This window comes from Camellia sinensis, chromosome 11, assembly GCF_055761805.1.
Source record: "Camellia sinensis isolate YWXY chromosome 11, ASM5576180v1, whole genome shotgun sequence".
NCBI lineage: Eukaryota > Viridiplantae > Streptophyta > Magnoliopsida > Ericales > Theaceae > Camellia > Camellia sinensis.
In genome coordinates, this window is record NC_138971.1 from 155935270 (window position 1) to 155957290 (window position 22021).

Sequence of the window (22021 nt, forward strand, 5' to 3'; positions counted from 1 at the left end):
TCTTTTTTAATATATTTAATGTTAACAAATTTTTTTTTTTTTTTTTTTTTAAGGTTCACAACAAAAGCTAAATATACCTTCAATCTTTTTTCTTTCTTTTTTAATATATTTAATGTCAACAACTTTTTCTTTTTTTTCTTTTTAGCTAAATATACATTCAATCTTTTTTCTTTCTTTTTTAATATATTTAATGTTAACAACTTATTTTTTTATTTTTTTTAAGGTTCACAACAAAAACTAAACATACATTAAATCTTATTTTATTTTATTTGGTTTAACAACAAAATCAAATATACATTAATTAATTAATTAAAAAGTTTGTTTTATAATAATCAAATATATAATTTTGAGACAATCAAATAAATTTTAGTAATTGAAAAAAAAAATGTGGAAGAACGTGGAAGATTAAAAAAAAATTACAACTACCTCTCTCTCTCACTCTCCCCCTACATGTTATAAGAACATGTTTACAATATTATAAAAGCCTGTTTGAAGAAATAAAATGTGAAAGAACCTGTTTGAAGAAAGTGTTATAAGACCTATATTAAATTGCATCAGGGCATAAACAAGGAATTGTTTGTTGATCTCTTAGCCACGGGCATTTTAGACATTAAACCATCTTTCTCTTAGCAAATTTGAACCATTCATTTTAATTTATCCAAAATCTAATTATACTTTTTAACAAATCTAAACCACTCATTTTAAGATATCTATGCCTTACCACACCCAATCTATCCTCCATCTTCTTCCTTTAGTCCCCCACCAATTTTGTTGTTTGTTACTTTTAAAAAATAATAAATGTTTTTTCAATTAAATTTTTACTAATTTCACAACGCCATCACCACTATTTTCACCTTCACTATCACACTACCATCACCATACCCACTACCATCATCACCCCACCACTACGTCACAATCTCTACTTTCACCTTCGTTCCATCACCACCACCAGCAAATATAAAAAAAAATATTTTATTTTTTTTTTATTAAAAATATTTTCTATCTAAATAAATGAAGCATAACATTGGGAAACAAGCTGATTTCAGTTAAATCTGTTCATAACTAAGAAAAATTCTTTTTCTTTTTAAAAAAATTATTTAGTAAGACTTTGTATCCCTTTTTGTTTTTCTAGCAAATAAATCTTTGTACCCATCATTTCTAACCAATCACAACTCATGCTTGTTTCGATTCTCTACAATTTCCTTATTTTCAAATACATTCATATATATATATATATATATATATTGTACGGAGAGCAAATATTCCGGCAAGCCCGTATTTCTTTCTTCCAAGCTCCTGTCTGTTCGACCGATCTGCGAGCACAACGGCGGTGAGCTACCCGGCGGTGTGTGGCCGGAATACCTCTCTGACGATCAAGTTAGACACACACACAGGGATAGAGAGAGAGAGAGAGAGAGGATTGAGTGTATAATGTAAGTCTCACCAAATGTTCATCTGCCTCAGCATGGGGGCGCAGACTTGTTTATATACCTTCTGCGCCCCAAAGCTGCTCCCATTAGTCTCTCAACACGTGGTGCTGCTATCCCATCTGTCAGCACAAATCTTGCTGAACACCACCTAACCAAACTGCCAGCCCACTCTACTGGGAGCTCGGCAGCCGAGCTGCAGCTTCTCGGCTATCAACGGCCATATTGTGCAGCTAGCCAGAGTGCTCCACTCGCCGTATTAAATGACGACCAAGCTCGGTTGCATCCCGGCATAGCCGAGCTCGGGTTAACTGTCGATCTTCCTGCCGAGCTAACTCTCAAACCGTGGAACCCAGTGAGGCCGCGGATATCTCGGTCGGATCCTCACTTGGCCGGTTTCTGTACCATGAAGCCAAACAGCTCGGTCCAATCTATCTGGACAGGCCATGCTACCATGGCCCACTTTGTTCGGCCCAAATTTGCCCGGCTATTCCCACGGCCCAATCCAGATCACAAATCTCCCTCTCAATTGCCCTTTAATTCCGTCCGCGCATGCGTGACCGGGATTACCTGTTCTGACCAGGGTAACGCCTCGGTCCTCAGTTTTGCAAGAGGTCAACCGGGATACTTTCCTTGGTCGGTTCCTCGACTCGCTCGATTGAGGGCTCGTCTGACCTTCCTGTCTCTTCAACTCTGACGCTGCCATTAATGGGGACACGTGCCATGCATTAATTGGCCTCGAGCAGCCAACCATTGCATCTGTTGGCATTCAAATTTTTGGCGGCCTTTCCTCCTCTATAAACATACCTCATTTCACTTCAACCCTTTTTTACTGACTCTCGTTCCTCTTTGACGATCCAGAGCTCCTGCCCTTGCTTTCTTTGCCATTCCTGAGTTTGAGTTCGAAGAAGACGCCACTGCCCTCAACTGGTAAGTCCTTCGAATCCTTTTTTGATTAATTTTTCGCTTTATACTTCACATTTTAGGGCATAGATCGTAGATTTTAGGGTATAGGCCCCCAAAACCTTCGCTAACCCGTCGTTCTCCTTGCTGTTCTTCATTTTTTCTGATGAACACTGAAGATCTGGGGCGGACCGGGCTCCAGGTCTTCCTTTGATCCCAAAAAGCATAAAGACCAAGCAAATTCAAGTTTGCCAAAACCTTAGAAAAAATCGGGGTAGGCAGAGAACTTGGTCGCTTGACCGGGCTAACATCTGGTCTGCTTGAGCGACCGAGCTCCTGGCGACCGGGGTGGTCTGGTACTCTACACGACCGAGCTAAAGTCAAGCTCGCTTGCGCGACCGCTCTTCCACTTACAATTACCCTTATTTTCCTGTAGAGTCCAAGGGGACCACATACCTATACTGAGGCTCTCAAAGACCGAGCAGCCGCCCTAACTCCAGTCTGTGCCAAATCACCTCAGCCGAGCTAAACCAGCCGGCTACAAATGGGGCGCTTCCGCTTCCTTGTTGACACTCCGGCCGCCTTGGTCGTATTCCGGGAAGAGTATGGCATCCCGGCCGACGTCCACCTAGAGCTCGGCGAAATTGAGACAATCCCTTGGGGCAGATTAGACCAGTGCCCCTTCACCGTGCTATCCATCATTGAAGGAGGTCTTCATTTTCCGGTCAACCCTCTGATGACCGAATTCTTACGCCGCACCGGGCGAGCACCCACTCAAGTCTCAACAAACACTTACCGAATAATCAACGGGGTCCACGAGTTAAACAACCGGCTAGGAACCAACTTAGGTTTAGCCGAGATACTCCGTCAATATATCCTTTGGCACACGGGCGACGGCTTTGCCTATTACTTAAAAATTCGACCGGGCAAAGAAAAAATAGTGACCGGCACCCTAGACAAGGACGTACACGATGACGACTTCTTCTGGGTGTCTGGTAACTATGAAACAGCCGACGTGCCAGGCTAGTTCATTAGCAAGAACTTCGGCGAGACATGTAAGCCGTGCAAACTGCTCGGTCAATTTATCTTTCTTTAATATTCTATACTTGACACTTTTTTTCTTTTCTTTGCAGCGATCCAAGCCTTGCAAGCCAACTATCACTACCCCAACGAAGCAGCCATTAAGACCGTACTCCGTTACCGCAACTGGGATTATAACGAGCTCCTCGGCTACACTCCAACAAACCGGTACTCAGCTCCACGCCGGAGTAAGGTCATAGACTTTCTCCGCGCTCCATTACCTCCTCCAGACCCCACACTGCCAGACGTCCCCTTCACTCGTTTAACCGAGGCAGAAGAAATGGCGAAGAGAAGCCGTATCAAGAATCTACTCACCGCAACCTCCACCGAGATACCGAGCATACCCACCCGCTCTCCTACTGCCAGTCAATCCAGTAGGGCCGTGGTGGCGCTGGCATCTCCCGCTGCCGGGCAAGCAAGCCAAGACAGCCGCAGTGCCGGGAAAAGGCCTCGTGCAGACCCATCTGCCGAGCTGGTTGTAAAGCTCAATACCGAGCAACCTGCCACCACGGTCGACCCAACACCCGCGTGGAAACCGCAGCTCAAGCACCGGGGGAAGGAGATCCCGGCAACAGCTTCTGTCAAAGGCGACAAAGAGCATCTGCTCACCTTTGATCTCACCAAAGCGCTCCTGCTACCGAGCGACGTAGTTGGCAGTGATTATGTGCCAGACACCCGGTTGGTGAAGTCGTCGGTCAAATCCATGACTAGGGTAAGAATCTCAAACTTCTCACAAAATTTCTCAAGTGTTTGTTCAGTTTTCTTTCTAACCAAACTGTCTTCTTATAGGCCATCCAGAAGCAGCACTTGGTCATGGAGCGCATTCATCGACTCCGGCAGAAGGCCAATGATTCTGCCAGCCAGGTTGCAAGCCTTCAAACTGAGCTCGGGCGGGCCAAGTCTTCTCTGCAAATTGCAAATGCGGACAACGACAAGTTACTCGGCCAGCTTGGTGCCGCCGAGCAGGAAAGAGATGCAATAAAGGCCGAGCTGGAGGCATTGAAACTGTCACGGGAGAAGGATCTGGAGGACGCCAATAATGCCGGCTTCAAGGAGGCCGAGGAGAGCTACACAAAGCAGGTTCATGTCACCCAAGATATCTACTTCAAGGTGGGTTGGAAGGCTGCTTGTGAACATCTCGGCCAAGGAATTGGGACCGACATATTTGCCTTTCCTCCAGCTGTTTTCTTGCCGACTTACCTTGTGCCATACGCCAACGATATATTCGCTGCATTGAAGGCTGAGGCCGAGAAAGAAGGAGAAAAAGAAGCTGAGGGTAATGCTCAACAAGAGGACCATCCAGAGCAACCCGGCACCCAAGATCAAACAGCAATACTCAACCTAAGGCAACCGAGGATGAATTCCTTAACCTTTTTTTTTTTTTTTTTGGCTTGCACATGTAACCGGGCTAAGTGCCCCTCCTCTTGTAATTACTTTTCTCATTAATGAAAAAAAACTCAATTTCATTCAAGTGTTTGTACGGTCTGCAATCGAAATAGCTTCAACCGAACAAAGTACCTCGGCAAGACTAACCAGCTTGAGTAACCGGAGTAAAACATCACGGTTAAAGGCTCACAAAGTTGAATAAATCGCCAACTTAGTAAAATATCTCGGTTTTAAACTAAGAGTTAAGCAAATCATCTCAACGCAATTAACCGGAGTGAAACATCTCGGTTTTAAACTAAAAAGTTTGAGCAAAACATCAACTCATTCAACCGGAGTTAACATCTCGATTGAGTATCTAAGAGTTGAGCAAAACATCAACTCATTCAACCGGAGTAAAACATCACGGTTGAGAATTTAAAAGTTGAGCAAAACATCAACTCATTCAACCAGAGTAAAACATCACGGTTGAGAATCTAAAATTTGAGCAAAACATCAACTCATTCAACCGGAGTAAAACATCACGGTTGAGAATCTAAGAGTTGAGCAAAACATCAACTCATTCAACCGGAATTAACATCTCGGTTGAAAATCTAAAAGTTATGCAAATCATCAACTCAATTAACCGGAGTAACTCATCTCGGTTTTAATCTCAAAATTTGAAAAGCAATAATCAGAATGCTAAGGCAAAGATGAGACACTTCTATACATTGACAAAAAGAATATTACATTCTGAAGTGTAAGGCAAAAAATTCTTTTGCACAAAAAGAAAACAAAAGCTAAAAATAGTACAGTTTGAGGTTGGCCGCATTCCATGGCCGGGGTATTCTTCTGTCTTCCAGGTCCTCCAAGTGGTATGCCCCCTTGCCTGCCAGACCGATTATTGCCCGTAGTTTGCCTTCTCCTGGCACCAGGGTATTGCCCATAACCTTCCTCAAGACCTAGTCACCTACTTTGAACGGTCTGGGGTGCACCGTTTTGTTGTATTTTCTTGAGAGCTCTTGTTGGTAGACGGCCACATAGATGAGAGCCTTTTCCCGGCATTCTTCCACGAGGTCCAATTCCAGGGCAATGGCTTCGGCGTTCAGCTTGGGCTCAAAACTTTCACTTCTGAGGGTGGGCATTCCGACTTCCAAAGGGATGACCGCTTCCATGCCATATGCCAAAGCAAAAGGTGTTTCCCCGGTAGATCACCGCGGGGTTATTCGGTATGCCCAAAGGACGTTGGGGAGTTCCTCGGCCCATTTCCCTTGGCTTTTGCCAGCCTCTTCTTCAACCCATCAAGGATGGTCTTGTTTGATGCTTTGGCTTGACCATTAGACTGTGGGTAAGCCGGGGTAGAGTTGTAGAAGTCAATATTTAAATCTTCACAAAATCTTCTGAATAGGCGACCATCAAATTACGTGCCGTTATCAGAGATCAGAATTTTGGGGACGCCAAACCGCGTTACCACATTCTGCCAGACAAACCGCTTGACGTCTTTCTCCTTGATTGTGGCCAAAGGCTCTACTTCAACCCATTTGGTGAAGTAGTCTGTGGCCGCGATGAAGAACTTCCGGTTTCCTGGTGCAGTTGGGAGTGGTCCCACTATATCGAGCCCCCACATCGCAAAGGGCCAAGGGCTGGTGAGGGGAAGAAGTTCTCTGGCCGGTTGGTGAATTTGGTGGGCAAACTTCTGGCATTTCTCACACTTGCGAACATACTTCTGCGCGTCGGCTTGCATGTACGGCCACCAGTAGCCTTGCGAAATAGCTCGGTAGGCCAAAGATCTGCCCCCTATGTGACTGCCACAGATGCCTTCATGAATTTCCTACAGAAAGGCGTCCATGCTGCTCGGGTGCACACATTTTAGATAAGGACCGGTAAAAGACTTCTTGCATAAAGCGCTTGACGAAGAGAGCCAAAACCGCTCTAACTTCACCCGGACTTTATGTGCTTCTTTCTTCTCGGCTGGAAGGGTCCGGTCTTGTAAAAAGAGGATAATAGGGTCCATCCATGAAGGACCTAGCTCGGCGCAGAGTACCTCTATCTGCCCCGTTTCTTCAATGCTGGGCTACAGAAGGAATTCAATCAGGAGAGGGTTGGGAGATGCTATCGACTATGGAAGCAAGGCCGGCCAACTCATCTGCTCGGCCGTTTTCTTCTCGGCCAATTTGTTGGACCCTTATTGCCTGGAATCGCTTGATGTGGTCTCTGACCAGAGTCTGGTACTTGATCATTTTGTCATCCTTAGCTTCGTAAACCCCTGAAACTTGGTTAACCACAAGTTGGGAATCACTGTAAACCATTAGCTCGGATGCGTGCATCTGAAGCGCGCTCTTGAGTCTGGCCAAAAGCGCTTCGTACTCAGCCTCGTTGTTTGAGGTAGGGAATTCGAGGGTGATAGAATGTTCGATAGTCAGCCCATCTGGCCGAATCAGAACTATACCTAGCCCGGCACCGTGACGGTTCGAGGCTCCATCAACGAAAAGTTTCCACATTTCGCCAACGAAGAGTTTCCAACAGTTTGAGGGGTCCTGAGAGGCTTGAAGGTTGATGGGATCATGGTTGTTCAGCTGTTCGGCTTCAAGTTCTGTGCTGGGCGGTTCCACTTCAGCCCCCCTCGGCGATTCAGCACAAGACTCAGCAAGTTGATCCGTAATGCCTAAGTCCGTAGGCGAATCGCCGGGTTGCAGTATTATACCGGCTGCAGGTTCTGTGCTGTATGGTTCCATTTCTTCCCTCCTTGGTGATACGACACCAGTCGGAGCAGGTTGGTCGGTGATACCCGACTCCGTCATCGCGTCGCCGGGCTGTGGTACTGTACTAACCGAAGGTTCTTCGACGGGGCGCGCAATCTCCGCATCGCCATCATCGCCTAGCAGTGTTACTGCGGTCCGGCCTGCATTCACCTCCTCATCTGCCGCGTCAATATCCACCGGGCATATCGGATGAGTTCTAGGTGAGAATTCAGCTACGAAGTCTGCCAATGTCTGGGCTTTTATGGCAGTGCGTGGATGGAACTTGACGTCAAACTGTCCCAGTTCGACCGCCCACTTGAGAATTCGAGCGGAGAAATCCGCCCGTTCGAACAAAGCTTTAAGGGGGAACTCGGTCAAAACGATGATAGTATGAGCATGGAAATAGTGCGCCAACTTCCTAGAGGCCATCATCAATGCCAGTACAAGTTTTTCCAGCGGCAAGTATCTCGACTCTGCCGGTAGCAAGGTTTTGCAAACGTAGAAGATGGGGAGGTGCTTGATTCCTTCTGATCGGACAAGCACCGCACTAACCGCGTACTGGGAAACAGCCAAATAAAGGTAGAGTTCTTCGCCAGATTTCGGTGTGACCAACAGGGGCGCTGAAGACAAATACTCCTTGAGCTCAGCCAAAGCCCGGTCACATTTTTCATCCCATGAGAACTTTGATTTCAGAGCTTGAAAGAAAGAGCGGCAGCGATCTGATGACCGGCTTATAAATCGATTAAGCGTGGCGGCCATTCCGGCCAGATGTTGCACGTCCTTAGCCGAGCTAGGCTGCTTTAATTCTTATACGGCTCTGATTTGTGTGGGGTCTGCCTCGATGCCTCGGTTCGTGACTAGGAAGCCTAAGAATTTTTTGGATCCCACGCTAAAGGCACACTTGGACGCATTTAGGCGCAGCTTGTGTTGTTTGAGAATGGCGAACATCTCGGCCAAGTCGGACAAGTGGTCTGCTTGATGCCGGCTCTTAACCACCATATCATCTATATAAGCCTCCATTGTCCGGCCTAGCAGAGGAGCGAACATCTTGGTCACCATCATTTCAAAAGTTACCCCAGCGTTTTTCAAACCAAAAGGCATGACTCGGTAGCAGAAGAGTCCCCTTGGTGTAGTGAATGAGGTGATCTCGCGGTCGGGGCCATGCATGGCAATCTGATGATAACCGCGGTAGGCATCTAAGAAACTGAGCCGGTTATGTCCAGCCGTCAAGTCCACAAGCTGGTCTATTCTGGGCAGTGGAAAACTATCTTTAGGGCAAGCTCGGTTGACGGTTTTATAGTCGACACAAACTCGCCACTTCCCATTCTTCTTTGGTACAACCACAGTATTTGAAATCTACCGAGGGTAGTGCACTTCCTGAATAGCTCGCGCCTCAAGCAAGTTCTTCACTTCCTCTGCAACTACCTCGGCGTGATGCCGCGCCGATCTCCTTGTTCGCTGAATGACCGGCTTTGCTCCGGGGAAGACATTTAAGTGATGGCAAATAAAACTCGGATCGAGGCCGGGCATGTCGTAAGGCGACCATGCGAAGACTTCAATATTGGCCATCAAAAATCCAACCATCTCGGTTCTTTCTTGTGTGGTAAGGTTGGAGCCAAGCAAGAAGAACCTGTTCGGACTCTCTGTATCAATTCACACTTCGACCAATTCCTCAACGGCTTTGTCTTCAGCCCTTGTGCCGACATCGTCAAGGACTCCTCGGTCTTCCGGTCCCTCTATCATTTGGACGAAGCCCTTGGCAGCTCGGCTCCCGTTGACTGCCACGAAGTATTGCTTCGACATGACTTGATTGTCCCAAATCTCCTCAATTGCCCTCATAGCCGAGGGAAATCTCATCACCTGATGGAAGGTCGAAGCTACGGCTTGCATAGCGTGAAGCCATCCCCTTCCAAAGATTAGGTTATAAGTAGATGGCACCTGCAACACCCAGAACTCCACTTGCTGGACCACGGATCCCGCTTTGACCGGCAGGATAATTTTTTCCAAAGGCCACTCAGGTTGTGAGTTGAAACCAACCAGTGACGACGTTGCTGGAGCCAAGTCTGTATCCCGGAGCTTAAGTTGTTTGAACTCGTCGTAATACATGATCTCGACCGAGCTTCCCTGATCGATCAAGATACGTTTGACATCGAATTCTTTGACGCGGAGTGTGACCACTAAGGCATCGTTGTGCGGCGTCTGAATGTGCTCTAGGTCCCTTGTAGAGAAACTGATCGCGTCCTTCTCTTCGGTCTTCCCCCTCTTGATCGCGGGCTGGACTGACAAAACTGCCCTCATGTGTTCTGCTTTATTGATCATACCTTGGAGCTCGCATACACGCGCCGGCTCCACTATGCCGTGGATGACATTAATAATGCCCTGAGAGGGTGCCTCCAAGTCATCCGGTTCACGCGGATCAACCGGGGCTTGATTTGCCTTCATGCCCCCGTCAATGTAAAGGTCCAGGTGTCCGGCTGCGACTAGCTCCTCCAAGTGTTGCCTCAAAGGCAAACAGTCCTCTGTCCGGTGGCCGCGCTCCCGGTGAAACGTGCAATGGTACCGCGGATTGAAACCCTTCTGTCCGTCGCCCAACTTAATAGGAAACCGGACATAATCCTCGTCACGGATTTCGCTAAGTATGCGATAAATTGGAATCTTAAAGACCGTAGTGATACCTGTTCTGGCTTTCAACCTTCTGTTCGCATCAGCTACGTCGTCGCGGGGGTATTCATCTCGGTCATTCCGTCAACCCCTACCTCGGTTTCGACGATTTGAACCTCGGTCAGATTCCTCGGCGCGATCATTTGAACGGTTGGTATCCTGTCCGACCATGTGCACCTTGCCAACCGACCTCTTGTCTGTTGCTACCGGAGTTGCCTTTGCGGTAGATGCTGCCGCATCATCTTCTACTTGGATGTGCTCGTTGATGCGCTGCATTAATTGGCCCATGGATGTGGGCTGGTGCATAGTAAGCGAGTCCCGCAGTCTATATCCGACCGGGAGACCACGCTTATACTGGGTGATTGCAAGGTTGACCGGGCAATCCAAGATCTCGTTGAAGGTTTCCTAGTACCTGGAGTTGTATGCCTTGAGCGTGTCGCTCGGCTCCATCTTGACACTGAGAAGGCGGTCGACTTCCTTCGGCGTCTTAGTGTTAGTTTTGAAGCGTGTCACAAAGGCTTCTGCCAACTGCTGCCACCCCTCGATGCTTCCCTCCGGCAACCTTTCGAACCATTTCAAGCCCAGCTTGCCCAAACTTGACGGGAAGATAAGGCACATAAGAGCGTCATTCCGCCTATGTCCGGCCGTGACCTGTCGGAAGTGGCTCACATGTATATATGGATCAGTTTTTCCGTCGTAGAACGTGAACTTTGGCTGGTGGAAGCCCGTCGGAAGCGGTGTTATTTCTATCTCCAGGGAGAAAGGAGTGGCGCTCAGCCTCGCCAAGTCTGTGTCTAAAAGGTGAGGCGCAGCGAGGCGGGGTGAAGGCATTCCGACCTCTTTTACTGGCGTGAACCCCATAGGATAGTCCCTGGAACGCCGGCACCCTCTGAGCCTCTCGTCGGCGAGCTCGTTCCTTCAAGACTGCCCGCAAATCCTCTGAACGAGCGGAATAAGAATACCTCGACGTCGTCGCCAGACGTGAGGGTTGATAAGTGCTGTCTTGCAAGCTGGACTTCTCTATGCGCGCGTCAGAATCTCCAACACGTGGTCGTGGGTTCGATTCCTACAGACGGCGCCAATTGTACGGGGAGCAAATATTCCGGCAAGCCCGTATTCCTTTCTTCCAAGCTCCTGTCTGTCCGATCGATCTACGAGCACAATGGCGGTAAGCTACCCGGCGGTATGTGGCCGGAATACCCCTCCGACGATCAAGTTAGACACACATACAGGGATAGAGAGAAAGAGAGGATTGAGTGTATAATGTAAGTCTCACCAAATGTTCATCTGCCTTAGCATGGGGGCGCAGACTTGCTTATATACCTTCTGCGCCCCAAACCTGCTCCCATTAGTCTCTCAACACGTGGTGTTGCTATCCCATTTGTCAGCACAAATCTTGCTGAACACCACCTAACCAAACTGCCAGCCCACTTTACTAGGAGCTTGGCAGCCGAGCTACAGCTTCTCGGCTATCAACGGCCATATTGTGCAGCTAGCCAGAGCGCTCCGCTCGCCGTATTAAATGACGACCGAGCTCGGTTGCATCCCGGCATAACCGAGCTCGGGTTAACCGTTGGCCTTCCTACCGAGCTAACTCTCGAACCGTGGAACCCAGTGAGGCCGCGGATATCTCGGTCGGATCCTCACTTGACCGGTTTCTGCACCATGAAGCCAAACAGCTCGGTCCAACCTATCTGGACAGGCCCATGCTGCCATGGCCCACTTTGTTCGGCCTAAATCTGTTCGGCTATTCCCATGGCCCAATCCAGATCACAAATCTCCCTCTCATATATATATATATATATATATATGTTGTATGAATTGTGTGATAACATAAAACAAATAGATTCATACTCATTAATTGAAATTTCAGAACAAGCAAATCATTCTGAAAATTACAATACATAACAAAATAAAATAATATAGAAAAGCAAACCGAAACTTGCACTACATAATGTTCTTAATTTTTTTAAATAAATTTAAAAAATTCGAGACATGCATAAAATTTGACAAGAATAATGTGACAATGTTAATTAATGTGTATTTGATTTTATTGTTGAGCCAAATAAAATAAAATAAGATTGAATGTATATTTAGCTTTGGTTATGAATCTTAAAAAAAAAAACAAAAGAAAAAAGATTGAATGTATATTTAGTTTTGGTTGTGAATCTTAAAAAAAAAAAATAGTTGTGAACCTTAAAAAAAAAAAAAATTAAAAAAAAAATAAAAGAAAAAAAATGGAATGTATATTTAGCTTTGGCTGTGAATCTTAAAAATTAAAAAAAAAAATAGTTGTGAACCTTAAAAATAAAAAAAATAAGATTAAATGTATATTTAGTTTTGGTTGTGGATCTTAAAAAAAAAAAAAACTGGTTGTGAACCTGAATAAATAAATAAATAAATAAAAGAAAAAAGATTGAATGTATATTTAGTTTTGATTGCGAATCTTAAAATAAAATAAATAAATAAATAATAAATAAAATAACATATGAAAAAATTAATGGATACCCATCCCCAACCCATTCCCTATGGATATTTAAAAAATATCACTTACCCTACCCAATGGATAAAAAAAGAAAGAAAAACATCCCATGTATTTGGAGGTAAAAAAAGAAAGAAAAACATCCCATGTATTTGGATTGAGTCTCCATGAATACCTACAGGGTAAGTTATCCATTGCCATCCCTATATCAGTGGAACAAAATTGTTAAAAAAAATATATTTTAACACTGTTCATTACTAAAGTTTTATTTGTCATAACTTAAAAAAATTAATAAATTAAAAAATCACTATTTTATTTAAATCAAATCATTTTATTTAAATCACATCACTTTTCTATCACACCACTTCAAACTCAACCCATATCTATTTCATAAAAAATTAAAAACTACACTTATTTAAATCATTCCAATCACCCCTGACTTATAGCAATAACTGCTTTTTAGAGATGTTCTTACGGCCACTAACCTGCCCTACTTTACTTTTAACTTTAATAGAGAATTACTTATACTCCGCCATATATTTTAAAAGCAAAAACCACAATTTTTTTTTTTTTTATATTTATATTTATTTTTTGGGATGAGTGAAAACTACGTCAAATGTTGAAGAGTATTCACAGGGATATGCACAAGCATTATGCATATCTTCCAATCATCACAGTATTTACTAATTACCTCAAGCAAAAAAGACAGAATTTTATATTCATCAAAAGTGGAATTCAAGACAAATTCATCAGTTATTCCAATTTTCATGGTAAGTTATGGAGAAAGAGCCACCAAAAGGCAAAAATAAGCTGCATCGCCGGTTTTCATTTGAAAGTGGAGAGCCTGGGAAGCTTATCTCTCAAATAGTACAACCTCGCTCTCCTGACTTTCCGGTGGCTAAGTACTCTTATCTCTTTGATGTTTGGTGAATACCTGCATGTGGAAAAAAAGAAAGACAGATCAGTTCCAATTCCCTTGCTGTAAATTTAAGCCATGACAACGCAACAAAACAGTAAACATTGATCAAGGCCAGTTGCCTTGATACAAAATGACAAGATCTTCGAAAGAAATACTAGAAATAAGTCACAGCAAGAAGAAAACTCAAGCTGACAGATTCTATTCGGATGACAAATATCTTTAAAGCATCAGAGCAAACTAAGAAAATCAATTACCAGCATCACCTAGGTTGAGTTACCTCTTTACTATCTCTAATTTTTGGCAAGATAATTGTTGGATTTGTCATGTTGGTATTAGGAAAAGCCGTGTGAGATTACATAAAATCATTGTGTCAAATGGCAGCATACAATAACTGCACCCACCTATAATGGTTCCTTATTAAGACTTTAATATATATATATATATATATAGAAAGAGAATAGTAGTAGAAGAGTTTAATAACATATACTATGCGAGTAATGTTAAGGATACTAAATTTTCTATCAAATAAATGATTAAATATCTCACATGGGTGTGGGGTCCGCAATTTTGTAAACCTCAAAATTGCAAACCTCACATTCATGTGAGATATTTAGTCATTTATTTGGTAGAAAATTTAGGACCTATAGCATTACCTAGCTTCATCTTCCTCACTAGGCAATTGCTAATATATATTTAAAAAACAGAAACCAAAGTTATCATATAAATATACTACATACATATTTATAAAACCCCATGTTCTTGCCATGTCCATGTCCTGCTATTTTAGAATTTCTATGCCATATCGTGTCCATGTTCCATCATCCATGTCGCTATTTCGAAACCCACCTCAAAATAATGCCAATTTCTGAATTATATATATAGATATTTACTTCTCATTGGCCTTGTATGGACTGCATCAACCCTATTCATCCCTCATAATGATGTCATAACAGCACAATATGGACATTAGACATGAGATATCTATCCGAGACACTGAAAAAAGGATAATGACACAAGTATCAGTTTCTATTTCTCGCATGGAGAGATCAACAAATAGACGGCCAATATTTGACTTATTGGGGTTAATGGAACTAAGTGTCTGAACCCTGGATGGACTAACAGCATGCTAAAGTTGGCAGGTTGGACCCTAGCTCAGCAGCACAAATGACAGATGGTCTGTACTTTCTAATGGTTAAGGCAAGAATACCATTTCACCAAAGAATAACATCATAAACATTTATTCACTCAAAAAAAAAAAAAAATCATAAACATCTTGATATCCCCTCATCTGGCACATTTTCTTTCTTTTTGATACCCACAAAATCTCTTTCTCATGGAAATGCAGCAGGACTCCATTCTTGTACCTAAAAGGCTTCTATCATCTCCCCAAATACTCTGCATGCCTAAAATACTTCCTATAATATTCCCAAATACTGTTTTTGTTTTCGTAAATGAAATGTTGAGTTTCTTTGCTGAACCAGTATCAGTTTCATGCCTACTAGAAGTCCTACAGTGGAGAAAAAGTCATGCTTCAAATTTCTTTTTCCCCCCAAGAATTGAGTTTTTTTTGAGCTCCTAATGCCACCTGGTAGACTGTATATTGGACCCTAAAGTGAGGAAGGGGAACAATGACTTGAAGACCTTGGATTTTATCCTCAAGTCTTTATCACTTGGCCAACCCATTGAGGTTAGTAACAACTGCACTTTTCAACTTCCAAAGTCAAACATTTAGGACAATGAATAAAGGCATTACTGAAAAATTCCAACAAATAATTTAGATTTTACTTTTTGCATATTATAATTTTGTAGCTTCATTTTGAGCAGTAACACACAGAGTTATACTTACACAGGGAATACAATCTCGACCCCAATGCCTGCAATTATCCTCCGAATCCGAATTGTAGTGTGGATACCAGCATTTTGCTTCGATATAACTATACCTTTATATATAGACAATCTACGCCTATTTTCTGGAACTTCCTACAATCACATAAACAAAATCATATAACTTCCCACAACGCAAATCAACAAGCAAAATAAAAACAAACAGAGAGCTAAATACCAGCTTAATTTCCACAATATCTCCAGTCCTGAGGTCCGGAACTGGCCTTTCCTTCTCAGACGCCTCAATTGCTCTCTTATTCAAAATCTATCAACAGAAAACAGAAATTTTTACAAAATGTTTAGCCAATTTTAAAATTGACCATTTACACTTTTGGTTGCTGAAATATAGGACAGCAGATGAAAGTAATACTTCGAACCTTACGTTATTCATTTCTCAAAAAACCCAAAGTGATGCTCAACTATGCCTGACCCACAAATTTGGCTTTGTTAGAGCATCTCCAATCTTTCATCAATTCTTTAATCAAATTCAAATTTGATGAATAAAGAGCTAAAGTGAGCTCCAATCAATTTCATCAAACTTGTATCAAATTAAGGGAGGAGGCAAAATAATGACCAAATCAATGTTGAACGAAATCCTTCACCAAATTTCCAACATCCTATTTTTACTGAAATTTATTGAAATTTTAAAAAGGGAAAGAATTGAATATGAATTTTCTTTCATAAAAATGGTTTAAAAACATGTTTTTGGGATAAGTTTGAAAATTTTAAAAAATATTCGATGAAAAAGAGATTGAGAGAGAGTAACGATTGGGGTGTTCCATACCAGATCAAGCTTTAACCAAATTTTCACTCGAATTTGATAATTTTTTTATAAAAAAAATAAAAATAAAATAAAATCAAGGATTGGAGATGCCCTTAATCTTACTGTAACACCACAGGAAGCTATTTTCATTTTCATTCTCATTCCTCCAATTTTCTTTGCAACTAAACAAAATTGAAGTGAATTTTACCCCCATTATATCTCCTAGCTTGATCCGAGGCTTTCTCGGCGGCTTTGCTTCCTCTTCTACTTCTGCTTTAATCTCATATTCCACTTCTGCTTCTGCTTCTCCTTCAGGGGCTTCAGAATCAACAGCTTCTTCATTATCTTCAACATTCTCAGTAGTAGCTTCTGCTTCTCCTTCGGAATTCGACTCCGCTCTGACAACAAAAGACCGACTCGATCCCAATGCACTGATTGAAACCCTAGAAATCGAACACAACGAAGAAGGACGACGAGAGAGGAATGCAGAAAACCCTAGCGTCTTCGGATGGCATTGCGTAGGGTTTCTAGGAATCATAAACAACGCCTGCAATTCACATAATCAATTCTTTAAAATCCAAAACAAACAAACACCTATACACAAATACATATATATATATATATATATAGAGAGAGAGAGAGAGAGAGAGAGAGAGAGTGCCTGAGGAAGAATGTTAGAGGCCATGGTTTGGGTAGAGGTAGAGCTTGGTTAGGACTTGAGAAGAGATGATGAATTCATGGAGTGAGAGAGGCCACTCTGATGATGATGAGCGCGAAGAAGCCTTGGTTTGCCTTATCCTTTTGGAAGAGTGGACTAGCTGCTTAAGCTGCGCCGTGCGCAGTAGGCTCATTTTATCCTTTGCAACGAAACGACATTCGTTATGCGGAATGGGCTAAATTGCGCCTGGGGCTTGGACCGATGTTAGCTTCTTGAGGTTGTGTTTGGTTGGGAATTCAAAAACAAATTTGAAAGAGAAAGAAAAAAATAGGTAAAATATGAATAAAATATACTTATATTTTATCTAATTTCATATACATTTTTCCTTTTCATCTCCAAATCCATTCCCCAATCCCTTAACTAAACACAACGTAAGTGGTCACGACCCACGGGGTCTAGCGGGTTATTAGAGCATCTCCAATGATAATAGGTATTTTATCTATTCAAATATTATTATAAAATATATAGTCGCAATATGGACCCCCTCCAAAAGCCACCCCCACAACCCCCTTTGAGGTGGCACCTGTTAAAGTCATGTGAAGAACAATTGCACAATGAGGAAGGTGTGATACACACACCTACAAGACCAAAAAAAAAAAAAAAATACAGGTTGAAAACAAAGGCAAAAAAAAAAAAAAACGGAAAGCTACCACAACGTCGACGACCCTGTCACTCTTCCCTCTTCCCTCTTCTATCGTGCGTCCGCCATAGCTCTCCGACCATAACTCTCTGTATCTCGCTCTACAGATCTTCGATCGCATTCCGATAGCATTTTGTCAGTTAATATTACTCGAAAATCCCTCATTCTCCCTCTCTCTCTATTTACATACATTGATCAATATCTGTATATAATCTTATAAATAATGATGGTTCATTTCAATAATAATAATAATACATTGGGGATCAAAATCATCTGTATGTGAAAATCATCCTATAAATAATGATGGTTCATTTCAACAATAACACACAGATGATTTTCACATACAGATGGTTTTTTTTTATGAGTACAACATCTTATAAATAATGATTTTCACATACAGATGTTGAAATGTTTGTATTATGAACATTTTAACATAACAGTGAGGTTGAAGTTGATATGTGTTTTGTATGGTTTTTGAAGTTGACATTGATCAATCTTTGTGATATGTGTGTTCTGTGATAATATGTTGAAGTTGACATTGATCAATCTCTGTGATAATATGTGATAACAGTATAATCATCTGTATGGTTCTGCTATGTGAGGTTGAAGTTAAACATAACAGTTTCAAAGTTTGAAATTGAAGTTGAGGTTGAAATTGAACATAGCAGTTTCAAAATCACATATACCATGACTATGTGAGGTTGAGGTTGAAATTGAAGTTGATATAATTTAGTTATACCATAAATTTAAATTATGACAATGTAAAGTTGAACATAACAGTTTCAAAGTTTACATTTAAATTTATGAGAGTGAACATGTAAATAATCATAGAATGAAGGTTTACATTTAAATTTGAGCATAACAGTTTCAAAGTTTACATTTAAATTTAAGCATAACAGTTTCAAAGTTTACATTTAAATTTGAACACAATAGTTTCAAAGTTTCCAATAATCTTATAAAATAATTATTCTAAAATCATTCTAATTGAATTTCATTTTTGATTCTCATAGAATGGAGGTTGATTCAAATGGTGGTGACAATCCTTCAGTAAATGAGGGTGAACAAGTTGAAGAACCTAAGAAGGGTATGTATTTTGGCTCAAGGGAAGAAGTGTACACATTTTATGCCACATATGCTAAGCATGTTGGTTTTTCTATAGCTTATAGAGCACAACATTTTGGAGATGATGGCCAATTAAAAAACTTTGCAATTGAATGTCCTCGAGCGGGGGAGAGAAAAAAGAAATCAGAAGTGAACCCTTTGAAGCCATCTTTGTCCACAAAAATTGGTTGCAAAGCAAGGGTACGAGGTACTCTACAAAAGAATGGGACATATATGTTAACCACAGTTAACCTTGAGCATAATCATGATTTGATTCCTACCAACTCTCGTCATTTTGCAATGAATAAGAAAATTCGTACTCCTGTGAAGAGAAGATTAGAAATCAATGATCAAGCAGGGATTGGGGTATCTAGGAGCTATCATTCAATTGTTGTTGAAGCGGGGAGATACGAGTCATTGACGTTTGATGAGCAAGATGCAAAGAATTACATTAATAGAGCTAGAAAATTAAGGCTTGGTGAAGGTGATGCTGAATCACTTCAAAGTTATTTTATGAGGATGCAAGCACATAGTGAGAAATTCTTTTATGGGATTGATGTTGATGAGGAGTTTCGCATTAGAAACTTGTTTTGGGCTGATGCAAGGAGTCGGGCTATGTATGAATCATTTGGAGATGTTGTTTCATTTGACACAACTTATCTGACGAACAAATATGACATGTCATTTGCTCAATTTGTAGGAGTCAATCACCATGGACAGTCTATTTTGCTTGGTTATGGATTGTTATCTAGTGAAGACACCGACACATTTGTTTGGCTATTCAAGTCGTGGTTAAGTTGCATGTCAAATAATTCTCCAAAAGCGCAGAGCTATGCAAAATGCTATAGAAATTGTCTTTCCACAGGCCTGGCATCGATGGTGCTTATGGCATGTAATGAAGAAAATACCAGAGAAGTTGAAAGGATATGCTCAGTATGAACCCATAAAGTTGGCTATGCAAAATGCAGTTTATGATTGTTTGACAAGAGATAAATTTGAGGAAAAACGGGAAGAGATTCTTACTAAATTCAATTTTTATGATAATGAGTGGTTGGGGGTACTATATCATGAGCAGCATCGATGGGTTCCTGTATATGTTAAAGACATTTTTTGGACTAGCATCTCAACAACACAACGAAGTGAAACCATGAATGCATTTTTTGATGGATATGTCAACCCAAAGACTACATTAAAACAATTTGTTGAACAATATGACAATGCGTTGAGAAGTAAGGTAGAGGAAGAGAAGAAATCAGACTTCAAGTCTCGACACAAATTATTTGATTGTCTAACTATATATGGCTTTGAGAAGCAATTTCAGCAAACCTACACCAATGCAAAATTCCAAAGAAGTTTAAGGAGAGTTGAAGAGATTAGTTTACTGTCAGGCCTTGATTGCCAAAGAGAAGGGAGCAATTTGTACATATAATGTCCAAGAAGCAATGGTAGTTTGTGACAAGATGAAGCATGTGCACTTTGTTGTGTATTTTAATTCAATTGAATGTGAAGTTCAATGTATGTGTCGGTTGTTTCAGTTTAGAGGCATTATGTGTGCTCACTCACTCGCGGTGCTTGTGAGAAGGTACATAAATGAAGTGCCAAGTAAATACATTATGCCATGTTGGACGAAAGATTTGGTTTGAGAGTACACATGCATCAAACCCACGTACACTGGCTTTGGGGATGATTTCAATACAAGTTGCTATAAGAGGATGAACAAGAAATTGATCGCCATTATACAACGTGTTGGTAATTTGGAAGGGAAAATTAAAATTATAGACCTTGGGTTGGATGAAATGAAGGATAGAGTCATGCACGATGAATCGGGTAATGGGAGTAATTTACCACCTTCTACTAATAGGATACCATCTTCTACAAAAAGTCCAATTGCCACCGGTTGTACATCGGGTGCTAGTACGAGGAAGATGATTAGTCCTTTGGTTGTTCGGCGAAGAGGTCGTCCAGTTACGAAACGAAAGGTTGCCAAAGTAGATCAAATAGTGAATCGGTTCAAGGCAACGACAAAAAAACAAACAAAAGCAAAGGTAAATTGAATATTGAATTGAACTTGTTTTTTATTTTTTTAACAAACTCTTTTCAAGTACATTTTTACAAACTCTTGAACCAATTTAGGCTGCTAAGGTGCTTCAATTTGAAGCTCAAGCTTAAGCTCAAGTTGAAGCTGAAGCTCAAGCTCAAGCTTATACATCGTATTATCCTTATATGGTTGGCATGCAAAATAGTATGTATACACCAGTATGTGTTCATAAGACGACTTTACATCAATTGTTTGTTTTCATTTACAAATATTTTGTAACATGTACTTTTTTACTTCAATTATGACAGGTCGTAAATGCTATTAGAGGCACATCTCTTATCTCATCGGACTTTGTAAGCGGCACATCGAGAAGTTTGATGAGTGCTCCAACTCAAATTTTTGGGTTTGAATCTCTAACCCCATTGGGTTCTAATGCATGTACACCGGGAATGAATGATGGACATTGTAGACATGTTTGACTAGTTTATTGAACATTGACATTTTGTTTTTGAGATTGAAACTTATTATGTTAAGTCCCATGTTAGATGTGTAACACATCTTGTGTATGGATTTGCAAGATTGGTTATTATTAAGTCCCACTTTATTGGTTATGCAAGATTGGTCTTTCAGTTCATGGTTTTGACAGTGTTTGAGCATTTTGAAAGTTTATTTGAGTTCATGTTTATTAAGTCCCACTTTATTGGTTATTGTTATTTTCACAGTTCATGGTTTATTTGAGTTCATGGTTTATTTTGACAATCTGTCTTTGATCATTTTGAGTTCATAGTTCATGGTGTAAAAAATCTGTAAAAAAATATGTCTTTGACTTTGCTATTTTGACAGTATTTGAGCATGATTTTTTTAGAGTTCATGGTTCAAAATATCCGTAAAAAAAATCTGTCTTTCAATATCAGTTCATGCAATATCAATTGAATATCAGTTGATGGTTTAAAAATCAGTTCATGGTTCATGGTTCATGCTCAGACTGTCTCAAACTGTCATGGTTCATGCTCAAACTATCTCAAACTAGTTCATGGTTCAGTTCAGTTCATGGTATATGCTCAAACTAGTTCATGGCCCAGTTCATGGTTCATGGTTCATGGTTCAGTTCATGGTTCATGCTCAAACTGTGTCAAACTGTTTTTGTGTCAAACTGTTTTTGAATGGTTCATGCTCAAACTGTCAAGACAGACTTTGGCTTAAACAATTCAACAGTAACACTATCATTCCATGTTGGTTCATTTCCATTCCTTGCACCAAAACCATCTGTATGTGAATATCATTAAGGCTTCAACAATTCAA

The 22021-nt window shown here is 41.3% G+C and overlaps 2 protein-coding genes across 2 annotated transcripts; one reads left to right on the plus strand and one right to left on the minus strand.

Annotated features, from left to right (window-relative positions):
- Positions 1–13343: 13343 nt before the first annotated feature.
- Positions 13344–17124, minus strand: LOC114295044 (large ribosomal subunit protein bL19cz). The gene is made up of 5 exons (XM_028239228.2): positions 16884–17124; positions 16431–16769; positions 15638–15724; positions 15422–15555; positions 13344–13590 (listed from the first exon to the last, which is right to left on the minus strand). The coding sequence occupies exons 1-5, from the start codon at positions 16905–16907 to the stop codon at positions 13482–13484; spliced, it is 693 nt and encodes a 230-aa protein (XP_028095029.2). The 5' UTR covers positions 16908–17124; the 3' UTR covers positions 13344–13481.
- A 1467-nt stretch (positions 17125–18591) lies between these two features.
- LOC114294586 (protein FAR-RED IMPAIRED RESPONSE 1-like) lies at positions 18592–20110 on the plus strand. Its single transcript, XM_082895582.1, has 2 exons — positions 18592–19452; positions 19547–20110. Exons 1-2 carry the CDS (start codon positions 18592–18594, stop codon positions 20108–20110), a joined length of 1425 nt encoding a protein of 474 aa, XP_082751708.1.
- The last annotated feature ends 1911 nt before the right edge of the window (positions 20111–22021 follow it).

Coding starts and splice junctions, on each gene's coding strand:
- LOC114295044 (XM_028239228.2), bottom strand. CDS start 16,907: ATGGCCTCTAACATTCTTCCTCAG. Junction 15,556..15,637: donor ATATTGTGGAAATTAAGCTG/GTATTTAGCTCT, acceptor ATGTGATTGTAG/GAAGTTCCAGAAAATAGGCG. Junction 13,591..15,421: donor GTCGAGATTGTATTCCCTGT/GTAAGTATAACT, acceptor TTCCACATGCAG/GTATTCACCAAACATCAAAG.
- LOC114294586 (XM_082895582.1), top strand. CDS start 18,592: ATGGAGGTTGATTCAAATGGTGGTGACAATCCTTCAGTAAATGAGGGT. Junction 19,453..19,546: donor GTGAAGACACCGACACATTT/GTTTGGCTATTC, acceptor GTCTTTCCACAG/GCCTGGCATCGATGGTGCTT.